This window comes from Cetorhinus maximus, chromosome 4 (genome assembly GCF_964194155.1).
Source record: "Cetorhinus maximus chromosome 4, sCetMax3.hap1.1, whole genome shotgun sequence".
In the NCBI taxonomy this organism is placed as follows: domain Eukaryota; kingdom Metazoa; phylum Chordata; class Chondrichthyes; order Lamniformes; family Cetorhinidae; genus Cetorhinus; species Cetorhinus maximus.
This window is the reverse complement of record NC_135882.1, coordinates 91,284,568-91,305,268: the sequence shown is the minus strand read 5'-3', so window position 1 is coordinate 91,305,268 and position 20,701 is coordinate 91,284,568. Positions and strand designations below refer to the sequence as shown.

The window sequence follows — 20,701 nt, the reverse complement described above, 5'->3', positions numbered from 1 at the left end:
GAAATGTTAACTCTGTTTTTCTCTCCAGATGCTGGTTGATAAGCATTTTCCAGCATCTGCCGTATTTTGCTTTTGCCTTTTGGAAGTCCATATTCACCACATCGACTCTTTCTTGATATTGCGTTTGTTCACGACCTCCTCTGTGGTCTTTCCCATGCCCTGTGCCCCCATTAATAATTGGTATCATGTAGATTTAATTACACTACATTTCACATTATTGTTTATTATAGAAACCAACAATTAACGATGCATGTATTTCTTATGATTCTTGGATCCCCAGAATTGTTGCTACCTGAGTCAAAGCTTACACTGGCTAAAGAAAATTTACGAGCACACTAAAATGAGTCATCATCACAAGGTGTGATTGCTGAAGTTCTGAAAATAAGCACCCACTCAGGTGAAACAGGCCCAGTTGAACTAATCTCTCCTCATATGGTAGTACTGCCATCCCTAGTGAACGTTTGCTGCACTCCTTTTATGGCAAGTATATCCCTTCTTAGGTAGGGAGACCAAAACTGCACACAATACTCCAGGCGTGGTCTCACCAAGGCCCTGTATAACTGCAGTAAGACATGCCTACTTCTGAACTCAAATCCTCTTGCAATGAAGGCCAACATACCATTTGCCTTCCTAATAGCTTGCTGCACCTACCTGTTTACTTTCATTGACTGGTGTACAAGGACACCCAGATCCCTTTGTACACCCACATTTCCCAATATATCGGCACTTAAGTAATACTCTGCCTTTCTGTTTTTCACAACGAAGCATATAACTTCACATTTATCCATGTTATACTGCATCTGCCATTTGTTTGCCCACACACACAACTGGTCTAAATTGCCCTGAAGCCTCCTTGGATCCTCCTCACAACCCCACCCAGTTTTGTGTCGTCAGCAAACTTGGAAATATTGCATTTGGTTTCCTCATCCAAATCATTTATATATATTGTGAATAGCTGGGGCCCAGGCATTGATCCCTGCAGTATACCACTAGTCACTGCCTGCCAACCGGAAAAAGATCCACATATCCCCACTCTCCGTTTCTGGTCTGTCAACCAATCTCAATCCATGCCAGTATATTACCCCCAATCCTATGTGATTTAATTTTGCCCACTAGCCTCTTATGTGGGACCTTATCAAAAGCCTTCTTGAAATCCAAATACACCACATCCACTGGTTCCCCCTTACCTATTCTACTAGTTACATCCTCAAAAAACTCCAGTAGATTAGTTAAGCACGATTTCCCTTTCATAAACCCATGCTGACTTTGTCTAATCCCGTTAATGCTTTCCAAGTGTTGTGTTACCACATCTTTTATAATAGACTTTAGCATTTTTCCCACTATTGATGTTAGGCAAACTGGTCTGTAATTCTGTTTTTTCTCTCCCTCCTTTTTTAAATAGTGGGGTTACATTTGCCACCTTCCAATCTGTAGGAACTGCACCAGACTCTATAGAATTTTGGAAGATGACCACCAATGCATCCAATATTTCCAGGCCACTTCCTTTAGTACTTTAGGATTTATCAGGCCCTGGGGATTTTTCAGCCTTTAACCCATTAATTTCTCTAGCACCATTTTTTTTTACTAATACTGATTTTCTTCAATTCCTCCCTGTCACTAGACCCTTGGTTTCCTAACATTTCTGGGAAATTTGTGTTCTCTTATGTGAAGACAGAACCAAAATATGTGTTCAATTCCTTTGCCATTTCTTTGTTCCCCATTATAATTTCCCCCATTTCTGATTGTAAAGGACCTACGTTTGTCTTTGCTAATCTTTTTTCTCTTCACATATTTATAGAAGCTTTTACAATCAGTTTTTATGTTCCCTGCAAGTTTACTCTGATACTCCATTTTCCCCTTCTTGATCAATCTTTTTGCCCACTTTTGCTGAAGTCTAAACTACTCCCAATCCTCAGGCTTGCTGCTTTCTCTGTCAATTTTATATGTCTCCCCTTTGGATCTAATAGTATCCCTAATTTCTTTTGTAATCCATGGTTCAGCCACCTTTCCTGTTTTATTCTTGTGCCAGTTGTGGATAAGATGCGTTTTGTGATAGTTGGAAGGAGAACACTTAATTCGAGTCTGGACATGACAATTGATTTTATCAGCAATAGGAATGAGATAGAAATGGAGTCAGATGATAACTACTTGACAGCCAGGTAAAGGGTTGGAGCCTGGGGCTGTCAAAATCTCCCATGCAGCAATTCTGATAACCAGCCTGTTGCACCTGACTTTGCTTCTGTTAAGATGAATTCGTTGACAAATTTGCAGCTAGCATCTGACTTTCCCCATGCCAGCACTTAAATAACCAATTCAATTGACCCAGAGAGCTACTACACCCATCAGTCATCTTTAGAGATGCACTAAGTTTGATATGGCTGAATTAATTCATTGTAACAGAGAAGCAGATGATTGGTTGGCAAGAAGAACTTAGCAGGGGCTGTGATCTCAGATTGGTGTATCATCACACCATCGATTTGTCCACTGTTAGGAGTAGTTGCATCACAATGAGTTTTGCTTCCCTACCTAGTTGGTGATGAAAATAATAAAAAGTCAAAACAAAAATTGAACTGCTTCATAGATCAACAAATGATTGAACAGCAAAATGTACATAAACATTAATGGTCAAGTGTAATTTTTCCATCTTTTTGTTATATTTGCCATAAGGCTGGACCTAATTCAAGTCTTGCACTTGAGATTCTTGAGCCATTTATCAGGGAAGAGCATTTGAGGTGGTCTCCTGTTGCCATCCTCACGATTTTTATCTCCTGAATACCTTCTGTTAGGTGGGCTACACTGAAGGAGAAAGCGCTTCATTATCCACATTACAGTGATTAGGGTCATACATACCCGACAGATGTAAGTATGTAAGTACTCCCACTGGCTGTCAATTCAGATGCAGCACCCCACTCAGCATGGCTATCTGCAGTGGGACCTAACCATTCTGATTCAGAAATGGAAATACGACCACTGAGCCAGCCATCACTGTTTCAGGTGTTAATGCCCCACTGCTTATCCAGTACTTGGAGACCAATCTCCACTTGCCTATGCTGTCTGTAATGGAGTTTGAACCCTTCAGCTTCTGACTCAGACTGGAATATGACCATTTAATCAAAGGCTTGCTTTCCTGAACATCATAGGAACAGGAGCCGGCCATTCAGGATTTCAAGCCTGTTTCATTGAGCAGTTAAGTCATTACTGATCTGTATCTTAACCCCATTTCCCGACTTTGATATAATTTTGTTAGGTAAAGGTACTAAGGGTTATGGAATCAATTTTCAATCGGCTTGGCTTTAACAGCTCAATCAACAGTCTCATCTGTCAGTAGGTTAGAACCATAGAAAAGTTAACAGCACAGAAAGGCCATTCAGCCTATTGTGTCTGTGCCAGCTGAAAAATAAAAAAAATAAAAAAACTTTCTGTCCATTCCAATCCCACGTTCCAGCACCCAGTACATAGCCTTGAGAGTTACGCACTTCAAGTGCAGATCCAGGTACCTTTTCAATGAGTTGAGGTTTTCTGCCTCCACTACCAAACTAGGCAGCAAATTCAAAACACCCACCACCCACTGGGTGAAAAAGGTTTTCCTCATGTCCCCTCTAATCCTTCTACCAATCACCTTAAATCTGTGTTGTTGTATACCTGAGGTTGTGTATCTGAGTCCATTTCAGGCCTGGAGCACATGTTCTAGGCTGACATTCCTGGTCAACCTTTCACTCCTAAGCTGATCCCCCTGAGCCACCTGTACGGACACCTCAGCTGCTACTCTGCCCCTTCATTGGTGACTGAATTCACCCTAACCCCAGTTAATAAAACTGGATTGCTGCACACAAACTGAGGCACCTGAGGTCTGGTAATGCAGTAAGATATCTGCTTTGGGAAAACAGCTTCAGTGAAGCTGAACCAACTGTGTCTGATATCCTGAAGGTGGTATCTTTGCCAGGGCTCAGAGATTGAGGGGTCTGGATGTCAATATAACATTCCAAGAAACTATTCCTCGTGTCATTATCTCCTATTATATAAACATTTTTTGGATGCCTTTACTTATTTTGTCTCTCTACTTGGAGTATAGTTCTCTCTATATCTTCCATATTCAATATTGTATTTATTCCCAATATCATCTCCAATTTTATCAACACTTGAATTTTTCTAATTTTGCCTCCCTGTTCCTTGGAATGTCACTGAACAGATCTAATTGCAAAACGTGCATGCAGGCAATAATAATGATAATGTCTAAATTAGAAATGAGATATTCCAAAACCATTTATCAGCATGTACCTTCACTGTGTACTTTAAGTGTGATGTTGGCTCCTATTGAATTTATTGCAGTGACCGGGAACTTTACCGGATGGGATTAAAGGGTACATGTTATGACAATGAAGATAATGGAGGTACATGTTATGACAATGAAGATAATGGAGGTACATGTTATGACAATGAAGATAATGGAGGTACATGTTATGACAATGAAGATAATGGAGGTACATGTTATGACAATGAAGATAATGGAGGTACATGTTATGGCAATGAAGATAATGGAGGTACATGTTATGACAATGAAGATAATGGAGGTACATGTTATGGCAATGAAGATAATGGAGGTACAGTATTAAATATTTGGTTCAGTGTTGAAAGTTGCTTCTAGTATGTATCTCATGTGCTTCGTTTTTTTGTCTATATCCTCTTTCCAAGTTATATTTAGGATTTTTGGAATACCATTCGATTCCATGTTAAGTTTGAAAGTAACGTATTCTAATTGCAAACAAAAATCTTAAGCTTAAACAAAACCAATTACATAGGTATGTGGGGAGAACTGACTAAGGTTAATTGGGTAAATAGAGTAAAAGGTATGGAGGTAAATGAATAGTAGGAACCATCAAAAAAAAATTCAAAATGTTCAAGAAAAACACTTGCCAATGAAGAGTAAAACTTCAGCAAGAAGAACACACTCAGAAAGCTAAGGATAGAATTCAATTAAAAGAAGAGGCTTACAATGTTGCAAAAAACAGTAGCAAGTCTAAGGTTTGGGAGTGTTTTAGAAATCAGCAGAGGGCTACCAAAAAGTTGATAAAAAGGGAAAAATAGGATATGAGAGTAAACTAGCCAGGAATATAAAACAAATTGTAAGAGCTTTTATAAGTATACAAAAAAGAAGAGAGTAGCTAAAGTAAACATTGGCCCCTTAAAAGCAGAAATAGGAGAAGTTATCATGGGGAATGAGGAAATGGCAGAGGCATTGAACAGATATTTTGCCTGTCTTCACAGTAGAAGACACAAGTTCCATACCGGAAATCGACGATAACCGAGGAGCTAAAAAGTATGAGGAAATCAGGGAAATTAATATCAGCAGAGATAAGGTATTAAAGATAATTAAGGGACCAAAATCCAACAAATCCCCGGAATCTGATGGCCTGCGCCCTAATGTTCTAAAAGAGATAGCTGCAGAAGTAGTGGATGTGCTAGCTATGATTTTCCAAAATTCTTTAGATTCGGGAACGGGCCCATTGGATTGGAAGTTTGCAAATGTTACACCGTTTTTAAGAAAGAAGGAAGAGAGAAAACTGGGAACTACAGGCCAGTTAGCCTTTAGCCAATTTTATTTACTCCACGTAATATCATGAAATGGCTGAAGGCACTGGATGGTGCAAAGGCTATGGGCCCTGACAATATTTCAGCAATAGTACTGAAGACTTGTGCTCCAGAACTTGCTGCGCCCATAGCCATGCTGTTCCAGTATAGCTACAACACTGGCTATGTGGAAAATTGCCCAGGTATGTCCTGTACACAAAATGCAGGACAAATCCAACCTGTCCAATTACCACCCCATCAGTCCACTCTCTGTCATCAGTAAAGTAATGGAAGTCGTAATCAACACATTTATCAAGTGGCACTTGCTTAGCAATAACCTGCTCACTGACGCACAGTTTGGGTTCCGCCAGGGCCACTCAGCTCCTAACCTCAATACAGCCTTGGTTCAAACATGGACAGAATGGCTGAACTCCTGAGTGAGGTGAGAGTGACTGCCCTTGACAGCAAGGCCGCATTTCACCGGGTGTGGCATCAAGGTGCCCTAGCAAAACTGGGAATCGGGGGAAACTCTTCCGCTGGTTGGATTCATACCTAGCACAGAGGAAGCTGGTTGTGGTTATTGGAGGTCAGCCATCTCAGCCCCAGGACATCACTGCTGGAGTCCCTCAGAGTAGTGCCCTTGGCCCAACCATCTTCAGCTGCTTCATCAATGGCCTTCCATCATAAGGTCAGAAGTGGGGATGTTCACTGATGATTGCACAATGTTCAGCACCGTTCCTCAGATACTGAAGCAGTCCATGTCCAAATGTAGCAAGACGTGGGCCAGAAACTTACCTATGTCGGGCGGGCAGATCGGGAGTGGGCCGGGGCGGGCACGGAGCCAGTCGCTGCCCGCGATTGGCTGCGCGCTGCCATTTTACATGGGCAGGACAATTAAGGCTCAGCGCTAACTGTGTGGGGGAGGGTGGGTCGGGGGAGGAGGGAGGGTCGGGGCCTGCGCTCTTTCGCATGCATGCAGCTGTTGACAGTTGGCCGTTGACGGTTCGGCGGGTGCACAGCCACCTCCGGCGCGCGCCCACCAAACGAAAGATCTAAATGACACCTGATGATGTCATCTCTCGTCATTTTGTGGGTTGGCGTGTCAGGCTCACCCCCACACGCCGATGGCAATATTCTGGCCCTGGACAATACCCAGACTTGGGCTGACAAGTGGCAAGTAACATTCACGCCACACAAGTGCCAGGCAATGACCGTCTCCAACAAGAGAGAATCTAACCATTGCCCTTTGACTTTTAATGGTGTTACCATTGCTGAATCCCCCACTATCAACATCCTGGGGGTTACCATTGACCAGAAACTGAACTGGACTAGCCATATAAATACTGTGGTTACAAGAGCAGGTTAGAGGCTAGGAATTGTAAATCACCACCTGACTCCCCAAAGCCTGTCCACCATCTACAAGGCACAAGTCAGGAGTGTGATGGAACACTTCCCACTTGCCTTGATGAGTGCAACTCCAACAACACTTAGGAAGCTTGACACCATTCAGGACAAAGCAGCCGGCTTGATTGGCACCATATCCACAAACATTCACTCCCTCCACTACCGACGCACCATGGCAGCAGTGTGTACCACCTACAAGATGCGCTGCAGGAATTCACCAAGGCTCCTTAGACAGCACCTTTGAAACCTATGACCACTACCATCTAGAAGGACAAGGGCAGCCGATAGATGGGAACACCACCACCTGGAAGTTCCACTCCAAGTCACTCACCATCCTGACATGGAAATATATCACCTTCTTTCACTGTCGCTGGGTCAAAATCCTGGAACTCCCTCCCTAACAGCACTGTGTGTGCACCTACACCACATGGGCTGCATGGGGTTCAAGAAGGCAGCTCACCATCACTTTCTCAAGGACAATTAGGGATGGGCAATAAATACTGGCCCAGCCAGCGAAGCCCACGTCTCATGACTGAATAAAAAGATATCAGTTACTGGGAAAATGTTGGAATCTATTATTAAGGAAGACTTAACAATGCACTTAGAAAACACATGGTATGATTAGAACTATTCAACATGGCTTTAGACCATAAGACATAGGAGCAGAAATTAGGCCATTCGGCCCATCGAGTCTGCTCCGCCATTCAATCATGGCTGATAAGTTTCTCAACCCCATTCTCCCGCCTTCTCCCTGTAACCTTTGATCCCCTTACCAATCAAGAACCTACCTATCTCAGTCTTAAATACACTCAATGACCTGGCCTCCACAGCCTTCTGTGGCAATGAATTCCATAGGTTCACCACTCTCTGGCTAAAGAAGTTTCTCCTCATCTCTGTTCTGAAAGGTCTCCCCTTTAGTCTGAGGCTGTGCACTCGGGTCCTAGTCTCTCCTACTAATGGAAACATCTTCCCCACGTCCACTCTATCCAGGCCTTTCAGTATTCTGTAAGTTTCAATCAGATCCCCCCTCATCCTTCTAAACTCCATGGAGTATAGACCCAGAGTCCTCAAACGTTCCTCATACGTTAAGCCTTTCATTCCTGGGATCATTCTCGTGAACCTCCTCTGGACCCTCTCCAGGGCCAGCACATCCTTCCTGAGATACGGGGCCCAAAATTGCTCACAATATTCTAAATGTGGTCTGACTAGAGCCTTATAAAGCCTCAGCAGCACATCCCTGCTTTTATATTCTAGTCCTCTCGAAATAAATGCCAACATTGCATTTGCCTTCCTAACTACCGACTCAACCTGCAAGTTAACCTTAAGAGAATCCTGGACTAGGACTCCCAAGTCCCTTTGCAATCCAGATTTCTGAATTCTCTCCCCATTTAGAAAATAGTCTATACCTCTATTCTTCCTACCAAAGTGCATGACCTCACACTTCCTCACATTGTATTCCATCTGCCACTTCTTTACCCATTCACCTAACCTGTCCAAATCCTTCTGCAGCCTCCCCGCCTCCTCAATACTACCTGTCCCTCCACCTATCTTTGTATCATCTGCAAACTTAGCCAGGATGCCCTCAGTTCCTTCATCTAGATCATTAATGTATAAAGTGAAAAGTTGTGGTCCCGACACCGACCCCTGCGGAACTCCACTAGTCACTTGCCGCCATCCTGAGAAGGACCCCCTTATCCCCACTCTCTGCCTCCTGCCAGACAGCCAATCTTCTATCCATGCTAGTACCTTGCCTCTAACACCATGGGCTCTTATCTTACTGAGCAGCCTCCTGTGTGGCACCTTGTCAATGGCCTTCTGGAAGTCCAAGTAGATAACATCAATTGGCTCTCCTTTGTCTAACCTACTCGTTACCTCCTCAAAGAATTCTAACAGATTTGTCAGGCATGACCTCCCCTTGATGAAACCATGCTGACTTTGCCTGATTTTACCATGCACTTCCAAGTATTCTGAAATCACATCCTTAATAATGGACTCTAAAATCTTACCAACAACCGAGGTCAGGCTAATCGGCCTGTATTTTCCCGTCTTTTGTCCCACTCCCTTCTTAAACAGGGGGGTTACATTTGCGATTTTCCAGTCTTCTGGGACCCTCCCTGACTCAAGTGATTCCTGAAGGATCACCACTAACGCTTCCATTATCTCTTCAGCTATCTCCTTCAGAACTCTGGGATGTAATCCATCTGGTCCAGGTTATTTATCCACCTTCAGACCTTTCAGTTTTCCTTGCACCTTCTCCTTGATAATGGCCACCATACTCACCTGTGCCCCCCGATTCTCTTGAACTTTGGGGATGTCACTCGTGTCTTCCACTGTGAAGACTGACGCAAGTGAGAGGCAATCTAATTGAGGCTTTCCTGAAGAAAAATCCTGTTTGTTAAATTTATAGTTTTTTGAGGATGTAACTAGTAGAGTAGATATAGAGGAACCAGTAAATGTAGTATACCTGGATTTCCAAAAGGCGTTCAATAAGGTGTCACATAAAAGGTTGATAGATAAGATAAGGGCTCTTGGAAATGGGATAATATATTAGCATGGATAGAGGATTAATCAATGTATAGAAAGAGGAGAATGGGCATAAATGGGGCTTTTTCAAATTGGCAGGCAGTGAATAGTGGAGTACTGCAAGCATCAGTGCTGGAGTCTCAGCTATTTACAATCTATATTAATGACTTAGATGAAGAGACAGAGAGTGATGTATCTTAGTTTGCTGATGATACCAAGCTAGGTGGAAAGGTAAGCTGCAGGGAGAGCAGAGAGGTTGCAAAGAGATATAGACAGGTTAGATGAGTGGGCAGCAATTGGCAGATGGAATATAATATAGGGAAGCATGAAGTTATTCACTTTGGTCGTAAAAATAAAAAAGCAGAATATTTTTTAAAAGGTGAGAAGCTCGTAGGGTGTTGATGCCAAAGACACTTGGGTGTGTTTGTACAAGGAATATAGCAAGTTAGCATGCAGGTGCAGCAAGCAATTAGGAAGGCAAATAGCATGTTGGCCTTTCTTGCAAGCCAATTAGAGTTCAAGAATAAAGACTTGGTGCTCCAGTTGTGCATGGTTTTGGTGAGACTGCATCTGGAGTACTGTGTGCAGTTTTTCTCTGCACATTTAGGAATTTACTTTCATTGGAGGTGGTGTAGTAAAGGTTCACTAAATTGGTACCTGGGATGAGGGGGTTATCCTATAGTGAGAGGCTGAGTAAATTGGGCTCATATTCTCTGGAGTTTAGACAAATGAGAGGCAATCTAATTGAAACCTACAAAATTCTGAATGGGCTTGATGGGGTGGACACAGAGATTGTTTCCATTGGTCAGGGAATCTGAAATGCGGGGACTCAGTCTTAGGCTAAGGGTCCGATCTTTAGGACTAACGTGGAGAAATTACTTCACTCAAAGGATTGTAAATCTTTGAAATTCTCTACCCTAGAGGGTTGTAGATGCTCCCATCGTTGAATACATTTAAGTATGGGAAAGACCTATTTTTGAGATCTCAACGAATTGAGGGATATGGGGAGCGAGTGGGAAAATGGAATTGAAGCCCACGATCAGCCATGATCCGACTGAATGGTGGAGCAGGCTCAATGAGCCGTATGGTCTACTCCTGCTCCTATTTCTTATGTTCTCCATATGGTCATGTGATTGCTTTTGAATGTGTGTCAACTGCTTGTAATCTAATTGATTTATGGGAATCACAGGGTGGTATATTTTAAAAACATTTTGAATATAGTTCTCTATGCCAGCTCTTTGGTACAATTCTCACTGTAAAAGCCCTGGAAAAAAGTTAGACCTTGTTAAATGAGCTGTGACTAGGTTTTTAGCAGTGTACAAACTTCATAATTCAAACTTCATAAATTATGGCTAAACTTCTTTGTCGGCCCTGAGAAGTTAATTTTACACTTTTGAAATATCAAATTTCTCCCCAGTTTTTATACAAAATCATTTTTTAAAAAGTTTGCATCTTTATTTTAATTTCTATTTTGATATAGCTAAAAATTAATCTCGCTACCTGAATATCTAAATTAAAAGTGAAGGATTTTAAGTGCTTTTAACTTCCTGGCTTGCTCTGAGTGAATACTTCAATTTGTTTGGTTGCGTCATTGCTGACATCACTGCTGTCTCACAAGAGATAGCCTTTTGATTTGGCAACAGTTTTAAACTGCTGTTGGGAACAGGGAAATTCCTGCCACAGAGTTTGCTAGATCGTATCTGTGGGTAGCTTTTTATTCAAGGTCAGTGGTGAGCGGCCTTGTTTTCCTACTGACTGAAAATCCAGCCGATCAGGTTTAACATGTGTTGTTGTTTTCTCAACACACACCTTGCTCGAATAATCACGCTTTTGGACATCAGCTTCTGACAATTACAACCCTGAAAACGACTGCAGAGACTTTGAAACATTGAAAGCGGCTAATGTTATTTTAATATGGGCTTGTTTCCCACACTTGGTTGGGAGATGTGTAATATTGCAGCTGCTATTTGCTACTTATAGATATCCAAGAGGAAGAAGAAAAGAGTGAAGAAGACTTGAATGCTGATGATGAGCCCACTCTTAATACTGTAGAAAATCGGGAGGAAAGTGAAGTGGATAGTGAGGCGGAGCTGATGGCAAATATGGGATTGCCTCTCCAGTTTGGTAGCTCATCAACCTGTAGGCAACCAGTGGTAAGGACCATTTTGTTATAATTTACATCATAAGTTTGTATGAGAGAACTATTCTAAGTATTAAACTAATTTTAAATTCCCAAATAAATTTATTAAACACATACCCATCCAGAATATTAGGACTATGAGGAAAAATTGTGGACAACTTTGGGCGATCTTCTCATATCAGACATTTGTGGCATTGTATTTCAAACAAAATCTTTGTATTTTGTTTGTCTTCAAACCTGTGGCAAAAAAGATTCCCACCAAAACTGTTTACTATTATCTTAACACAACCCTGTGAACAAACCAATAAATTAGTGATAGGGTAGGGGATTTTAGTAGAACCGTATCTACCATTACAACGGAGGCAAAAGATTTTTCTATACAGCAGTTTGCGAAAACAAAATTATTTAATACTTAAAATGATAAAATTAATTTACTGCTTTAATAACTTTATACATAAAATGTACAATGTTGAAGTTCAAAACTAAGCCACAGACTATATTTACATTATTTGCACTTAATTAAGATGAATGAACGTTTGGTAACCTTTTTCTTTTACTAGACAAATACTGTTTCAAAGAAAAGAGCCAAAAAGAAAAAATCAAATTACAAATACACTGAAGATCTATCTGAAGTTTGTGAAGAATGCCCAGGCAAGCTTTTAAATGTCTGTTCAACCCCTTCCTTGGGGTTGACCGAGGAGCAAACAGATTTTGAAGAAGAATGTGTTGACCTTAATCATTCATGTGAAGGAGCAGCAGCCTCTGAGCTAGATTTAAAAGCGGACTGGGGAAAATATTGGAATCAGTATGGTGAGGGTCTTCTTTGGGAAAATTGGTTAGGCAAGCATCCCGAATGGTCAGATGATGCACCTGCACCATGGAACTGTCCTGATACCAAGGGGCAGTGGCAACAGTTCTACACTGAACAGTATTGGCAGTATTATGAGCAGTTCCAGTATTGGGTAGATCAAGGCTGGTCTGTGGACTGTTCTAAAGACTGTGATCTTGGGAAAGATTTATCTTGTGCAAATGTAGATGAAACAGGAGACTTTTTCACTAATACTGAAAATAATACTGGTGAACATTTCAGGACTCTGCTGCAGGCAGAATCAGTCGATGCTTCAAATGGAGAAAGTACAACTGAGTGTAATGAGGTTAGTTATGGAGAGGTTGTCAGTATGATCAGTAATATAATACTTGATTCAGGAAATGAGACTAAGCAATCAACAGGTGTAAAAAACAATATCTGCTGGAGTCCTGCTGATGCTGCAATTTCTTGTGAGTGTGCTTCTGATGAGCAAGAACCATGTGATGGAAGCAACAACAAAAGATGTGCATCCAGTGGAAGAATGTCCACAGTTCGGTCAGGTTAGTATTGCCAACCTTGTCTCATGATACTCAAGCAAGTGTGAATAGTAGATTTAGAACAAGTTTTATTTTATAGATAGATTGAAGATGGGCAAGTGAAGTTTAGTTTAGAATCTCCAATCTTCTCTTGCAGTGGTCAATACCGGTATTCTTTTTCTTTTTATTCCTGGATGTCTAAGTCTAAACAGAACTTAATATGGGTATTCAACTGATGGTATTAGAGTAGTTGAGCCTTCAGTTGCAGTAAATACAGGTGAGTTTTTTTTCCATGTACCTTCATCTTTAAAGAATGTTTGTGAGCTGGATTCAGATTTTTGCCTTTTAACTGTAAGAAGCAACATTAGTCTCAACATATAGTTGTAGATTACATCTAAAGGGCCATGGCAGCTGTTTCTTTATTTTATCTATATTTGTGTAACTGTCCTATAACTTGAGGCAGCCGTCTTCTACATTAAATTGTGCTAAACTTAGTACTTTCATTAATAAAGTCGCCATGATGTATTGATCTGCAGTACCTCACCATCTGTTCTGCAATACCTACTATATATTGTCCCATCTGCTTTGGAACTGTTTCTCCAGCAAACAAAATGGTAAGGATTTGGTTTAACTATCTAGGTCCAAAAGAGTACAACCAAGTTTGTTTCTGTAGAGATACAAAATCCACACAACCAAAAGATTTTATTTTTCAAAAGTATGATGCTGAACAATTAAATTTATGCAAACTAGTTTTTGACTCTTATGAAGACGACGTAGCATTCGTTCTACTAAAGATATGTGAAACCTTCCCTTAAAGTTGTGCATCATGAAGTTGTTTCTGTTTTGTAGTAATGCAGTGTGCAGTATATACTCTATATTAATCAGGTTGATCAATCAAATATGAATTAAAAATGCACTAGCACACAGTAGTTGAGCAGAATGGCAGGCATGTCTCTGGTCATGATTGGATTCAAAAATGAACAAGTTCCAAAAAGCTTAAGTTGTAGTCCAGAACATTTAAAGTCATGTAGTTAGGACGAGTGTCACCAGGAGAGTAGGTAGTAATGTGCTGTCCATCTGAACAGCAAAAACCCTGTCTTTTGAAAGTTATTTAAAATGGTTCATCCAAAGAATTTATGATTGACTGTGCCAGCAGATCCTCCTAAAACTTCCAGCAAAGCATTAAAAACTGATGCTGCAGCAAGAAAAAGTCAGAACAGTGAAGATGAGGAGGAGGATGATCCACCCGAACCTAGACCAGTAAAGATGAAGAGAAGGTGAATACCCCTGAGCTCGTATTTAAGCTCACTTCATTTCATCTTCATGATGTCTGCCCTGTGTACTCAGAATGGAAACTGAGCTGGTTATGTATAGCTGGTCATTGTTAGAAAAAAGCATAGATGAAAGAAATGGAAAACACAGAGTAAGATGTTAGCTGTAGAAATAGCATAAAGAGAACATAAGAGCAGGAGTAGGCCATTCAGCCCCTCGAGCTTGCGCCGCCATTTAACTAGATCATGGCTGATCACCTACCTCAATGCCATCTTCCTGCACTATCCCCATATTCCTTAATGTCATTAGTATCTAGAAATCTATTGACCTCTGCTTTCAACATGCTCAATGATTGAGCCTCCACAGCCCTCTGGGTTAGAGAATTCCAAAGACTTACCACCCTCTGACTGAAGAAATTCCACCTCATCTTGGTCCTAAATGGCCTACCTCTTATTCTGAGACTTTGTCCTCTGATTCTAAACCTCCAGCCGGGGGAAACAGCCTCCCTACATCTACTCTGTTGAGCCCTGTAAGAATTTTGTACACTTCAATGAGATCACCTCTCATTCAGGATACAGGCCCAGTCTTATCGTTCCTTAGAAGACAATCCTGCCATCCTCAGGATTAGTCTGGTGAACCTTGGTTGCACACCCCCTATGGCCAGTTTTTCCTTCCTTGGGTAAGGAGACAAAAAATGCACACAATACTCCAGGGGTAGTCTCATCAAGGCTCTATACAATTGCAGCAAGATTTCCTTATTCTTATACTCAAATCCCCTTGCAATAAAGGCTCAGATACCATTTGTCTTCCTAATTGCTTGTTGCACCTGCATGTTAGTTTTCAGTGACTTATGAACAAGAACACCCAGGTTTCTTTTGACTTCAAGTTTCCTAATCTCTCCCCATTTAAAAAATACTCTACATTTCTGATTTTCCTACCAAAGTGGTTAACTTCACATTTTTCCACAAAATCTATAGAATTTTGAAAGATGATTCCCAATGCATCCGCGCTTTCTACAGCCACCTCTTCAACAGTCTGGGATGTAGCTCATTACGTCCAGGGGATTTATTGACTTTCAGCCCCATTAATTTCTCCAGTACTACTTGTTTGCTAATACTAATTTCTTTTAGGTCCTCAATCTCACTAATCTCTTGGCTCCCCAATATTTCAGGGAGGTTTCTTGTGTCTTCCTTCATGAAGACGGGCACAAAATATTGGTTTAGTTTCTCTGCCATTTCCTTATTACCCAATGTATATTCTCCATTCTCTGCCTGTAATGGATCCACATTTGTCTTTACTAACCTTTTCCTTTTTACATAGCTATAGAAGCTTTTACAGCCTGTTTTTATGACCCTCGCTAGTTTAATTTTATATCCTGTTTTCTCTTTGTCAACTTCTTGGTTCTCTTTTGTTGAATTTTAAAATGCTCCTAATCCTTAGGCTTACTACATTTTTTGGCAACTTTCCATATCTCTTCCTTTGATCTGATAGAATCCTTAACTTGTTAGCCATGGTTGGATCACTTTTCCTACTGGTTTTTTGCACCATAAAGGAATGTAAATTAGTTGCATACCATGTATTATTTAAAAGCTAGCCATTGCCTATTTACGGTCATACCTTTTAATGTAGTCCCCCAGTGTATGTCAGCCAACTTGCCCTTCATACCTTCATAGTTTTCTTTTAGATTAAAGACCCTACTTTCAGCTTGAACTACGTCACTTTCAAACTTCATGTAAAATTCCATCATATTATGGTCACTCTTCCCTAAAGGCTCCTTTACAATGAGATTAAGTAGTCCTTTCCCATTGCACAATACTAGATCTAAAATAGCCCATTCTCTAATTGGTTCCTCAACATACTGTTCTAGAAAACTATCGTGTATACATTCCAGGAACGTGTCCTCCTCAGCATCAGTGCTAATTAGGTTTAGAGGTAGATTACTGTATTCCTTGTTGCATGCACCTCTAATTTCCTGATTTATGTCATGCCTCTACATTACCATCACTATTTGGTGGCCTACAAACGACTCCTAACAAAGTTTGCTGCCCTTTGCTGTTTCTTAGCTCCATCCAAACTGATTCTACATCTTGGCCTTTGAATCTCAGATCCTCTCTCACTAATGTACTGATCCCATGCTTTATTAACCACGTGACCCCACCTACTTTTCCTTTTTGCCTGTCCTTCGTAAATGCCGACAACCCTTAAACTTTCAGTTTCCAGCCTTGGTCACCCTCCAACCATGTATCCATAACGGCAGTTAGATCATACCTATTTACTTCTATTTGTGCTGTCAATTCATCTACATCATTGCAAATGCTGTGTGCATAAATTATGTTAATAAATCATGTATAAGTGGATTTCACTGCGGTTCTTTTTGTTGGCAAATATGGTAACACACTCCAAATTTCTTCAGTCTCTGATGTACTTGAGATTATTTATAGTTATGCAATCATCTGACAAACCATGAGAAGCAACATATCTCAGGACAATTGAACTACTTTACAGCATGGTTGAGTGACCTTGTAATATGAAGGTAACATTTAACAATCACAGCCTCTCCTTTACTAATTATGGAGAACCCTTACCAGTAAATCTGTGGCCATAAACTAATGCTGACATTTTTGTTTAAATTAAAGGATGATATTGAAGATTTATTCGGGAAGATTGATTAGCTAAGAATTGCTGAAGTAATTTGGTTTACAGCCATGTTATCTGGTGCAGACCTATAACTGATGAGTCTTTAATAAGCTTAATTAATATTATGTTTATTATATATAGTAATAAGTGTATCTTATTTTCTCCCTGATGACTGAACGAAGGTGTTTTGCAAAGTGGTCACCCAGTCTGCGTTTGATCTTCTCAATGTTGAGGAGACCGCATTGTGAGCAGCAAATACACTAGACTAAATTTAAAGACGTATAAGTGAATCGCTGCTTCACCTGGAAGGAGTGTGTGGGGTCTTGAACATTGAGGAGGGAGGATGTAATGGGGCAGGTGTTACACCTCCTGCCATTGCACGAGAAGATGCCGTGGGAAGGGGATGAGGTGTTGGGGGGTTGATAGAGGAGTGGACCAGGGTGTAGTGGAGGGAATGGTTCCATTGGAATGCCGACGGGGTGGGTGGTGGTGGTGGGGGAAGATGTGTTTGGTGGTGGCATCATGCTGGAGTTGGTGGAAATTGTGAAGCATAACCCTTTGAATGTGGGGGCTGATGGGCTGGCAAGTGAGGACAAGGGGAGCCCTATCATGGTTCTGGGAGAGAGGGGAAGGGGTGAGGGCAGAAGTGTGGGAACTTTTTTTTTCCTTATTCATTCAACGGATGTGGGCTTTGCTGGCTGGGCCAGCATTTATTGCCCATCCCTAGTTGCACTTGAGATGGCGGTGGTAAACTGCTTTATTGAACCACTGCAGCCCATGTGGTGTAGGTACACCCACAGTGCTGTTAGGAAGAGAGTTCCAAGATTTTGATCCAGCGACATTGAAGGAGCAGCGATATATTTCCAAATCAAGATGGTGAATGACTTGGAGGGGATCTTCTAGGTGGTGGTTTTCCCATCTATCTGCAGCCCTTGTCCTTCTAGATGGTAGTGGTCATGGGTTTGGAAGGTGCTGTCGAAGGAGCCTTGATGAATTCGTGCAGACTGCTGCTACTGTGTGCCAGTGATGGAGGGAGTGAATATTTGTGGATGTAGTGCCAATCAAGTGGGCAGCTTTGTCCTGGATGGTGTCGAGCTTCATGAGTGTTGTTGGAGCTGCACTCGTCAAGTCAAGTGGGGAGTATTTCATCACATTCCTGACCTGTGCCTTGTAGATGGTGGACAGGCTTTGGGGAGTCAGGAGGTGAGTTCCTCATTTCACGATTCCTAGCCTCTGACCTGCTCTTGTAGCCACAGTATTTATATGGCTAGTCCAATTCAGTTTCTGGTCAATAGCAACACCCAGGATGTTGATAGTGGGGGATTCAGTGATGACAATGCTATTGAACGTCAGGGGCCAATGCTTGGATTCTCTCTTGTTCGTGATGGCCATTGCCTGGCACTTGTGTGATGCAAATGTTACTTGTCACTTGCCAGCCCAAGTCTGGATATTGTCCAGGTCTTGCTGCATTTGGACACGGACTGTTTCAGTATCTGAGGAGTCGTGTATGGTGCTGAACATTGTGCAATCATTAGCGAACATCCCCACTCCTGACCTTATGATGGAAGGAAATAGGTCAAACATTGTTGAGGGCCCTGTCAGCCATAGTAGGGGGAATCCTTGGCTGAGGAAAAAAGACATGTCGGAGGTGCCGTTGTGGGTGGTAACATCATCAGAACAGATGCGACATAGACAGAGAAACTGGGAGAATGAAATAAATCTGGAATAAAAAGCTGGCATCAGGATTGGCGACTGTGTAACTACTGGATTGTTGTAAAAAAGATAATAAAATCTATCTGGTTCACTCATGTCCTTTATGGAAAGAAATTTTTCCATCCTTACCTAGTCTGGCCTATATTCCTTACAGGAAGTAGGGTGTCAGGAGGTGTAGTTGAGGTCGCTGTGGGAGTTGATGGGCTTGTATTGAATATTAGTGGACAACCTACTGCCAGAAATGGAGACAGTCAAGAAAGGGAAGTGTTGGAGATGGACCAGGTGAAGATGAGAGAACGGTGGAAATATGTACTTTTGAAGTCTACCACTACCCCCTCAGTTCACAGTACTTCCATGTTTTGTGTCTTCTGCCAATTTTGAAATTTGCAATTTTTCAGATCCTCAAAACCACAGTGAAAGTGTAATATTAAATTGCATTCATGCTCTTTATAACATTCACAATTTTACAGCAAATAGGAATCAGGAACTGGCCCCTGCTGTGAGTAAAGGAATCACTTTTATAGACAATGTAACCTTAAAAACAGGCAATTATGATTCCCCTTCTCAAATCTTTTTTAATTAGAGTATATGGAAATTAAATCTGAATCTGAGTAACTTTTCTTTTTTCAAATGGTCATTTGGCAGGCTTGGGTATTTTTTGGCAATTTTATTTGTCAATTTTGATGCTTATCTTTTGTAGTCATGAACTTGATGCTGAAGAGAATCCAGTTGTGACAGTGGAAGATGCCTACTCAGCTCTTGGTTTCAAGTACCATGCAAGTCAAAAGTAAGAATACTGTGAGATGAACAATGACTTAACTAGAGGCCGCACAAGAATGGATCAGCCAAATATCAATTTTATTGACTGGCAAAGAAATAACTGAAAAGTAAATGGAAATAAAAAATGAACTATTTGATTATGAATGGAATAATATAGATATTCTACTTGCCCACATTTGTGTGTTTATATACATTATTACAAAATAATATTAAAGACATATAGTGTGCTTTTAAGGCAAATTTTCAGTAAATTCAACAATGTATATCTTTTTTTTAAAAAAACATTGTTATAATTTTGAGGACAGTTTATTTTTTAGGCTCTCCAAACCCCTGTAATGATAGCTATAACATCAACCAGAAGGGATCTCCTTTATTGTCTATGTCATAGGATGGGGATCACCATTTGTCAGTCTCCTAGAATACCTTCCTCATAGAGCTGCAGTACCTTTTAAAGAGCAGTATTGTTGTTTGCAGTAGCTCTCAAAGAGTTCTTATTATCTCTCATGATCCTCTAGATGTATTTATTAAGATTGGAAATTCTGGAAATATGCCCCATTCTGAGAAAAATCATTTTTGACATTTAATAAGCTGGAAAAAAAGAGACATGCTATCAAAGCTATATTTAGCAATACTCAAGTTCTGTACTATATAATAAGTTTTCCATCATTTTGGACCCAGTCATGAATCAGGAATGTTGTGGTAATCTAATATTAGCAAAACAATATACTGTTCGAGTGGTAGCATAACGGCTATGCTACTGGACCAAAAACATGAACACAAACCTAAGACCAGAGATGAAATCACACCACTTTAGCTAGGGAATTTGAATTCAGTTAATTAAATAAAGCTGGCATCAGTAATGGTGACCATGTAACTACTAGATTGTTGTAAAAAATAAAATCCATCTGGTTCACTAATGTCCTTTATGGAAAGAAATTGCCATCCTTGCCTAGTCTGGCCTATAGGTGACTCTAGACCCACAGCAATGTGGTTGACTCTTAACTGCCCTCTGAAACAGCCTAGCAAACCACCCAGTTGCACCAAACTGTTCACATCATTGTATAATTCAAGAAGGTGACTCATCACCATCTCTGGAGGGCAGTTAAGGATGGGCAATAAATGTTGATCTTGCCAGTGGTCCTCATATCCCATGCATGAAATAAATTCTATTCTATTTTGTCCGAGTTCTCTCTCTCATTCTACTTTTTCTTTCTCTCATAAATCCCTCCCTACCTCTCTTATGTAGGACTTGATGCTTCTATGTTACAATTCTATTTAATTAGGCAAGAGATAAAATACTCCAATGATCTATGTTATTGA

The 20,701-nt window shown here is 40.9% G+C and overlaps 1 protein-coding gene across 13 annotated transcripts in view; it reads left to right on the top strand.

Moving 5' to 3' along the window:
* tgs1 (trimethylguanosine synthase 1) overlaps positions 1–20,701 on the top strand; it is a 71,443-nt gene that overhangs the window by 1,633 nt on the left and 49,109 nt on the right. For 3 of the 13 annotated variants that reach the window (XM_078540482.1, XM_078540476.1, XM_078540487.1), the window contains exons 2-6: positions 4,330–4,601; positions 11,476–11,648; positions 12,196–13,003; positions 14,133–14,256; positions 19,302–19,388. In XM_078540482.1, coding sequence (XP_078396608.1) covers positions 4,330–4,601; positions 11,476–11,648; positions 12,196–13,003; positions 14,133–14,256; positions 19,302–19,388 — 1,464 coding nt within the window. The remainder of the gene's footprint in view (positions 1–4,329; positions 4,602–11,475; positions 11,649–12,195; positions 13,004–14,132; positions 14,257–19,301; positions 19,389–20,701) is intronic. The other 10 variants (XM_078540485.1, XM_078540486.1, XM_078540477.1 and 7 more) reach the window with 8 other exon arrangements.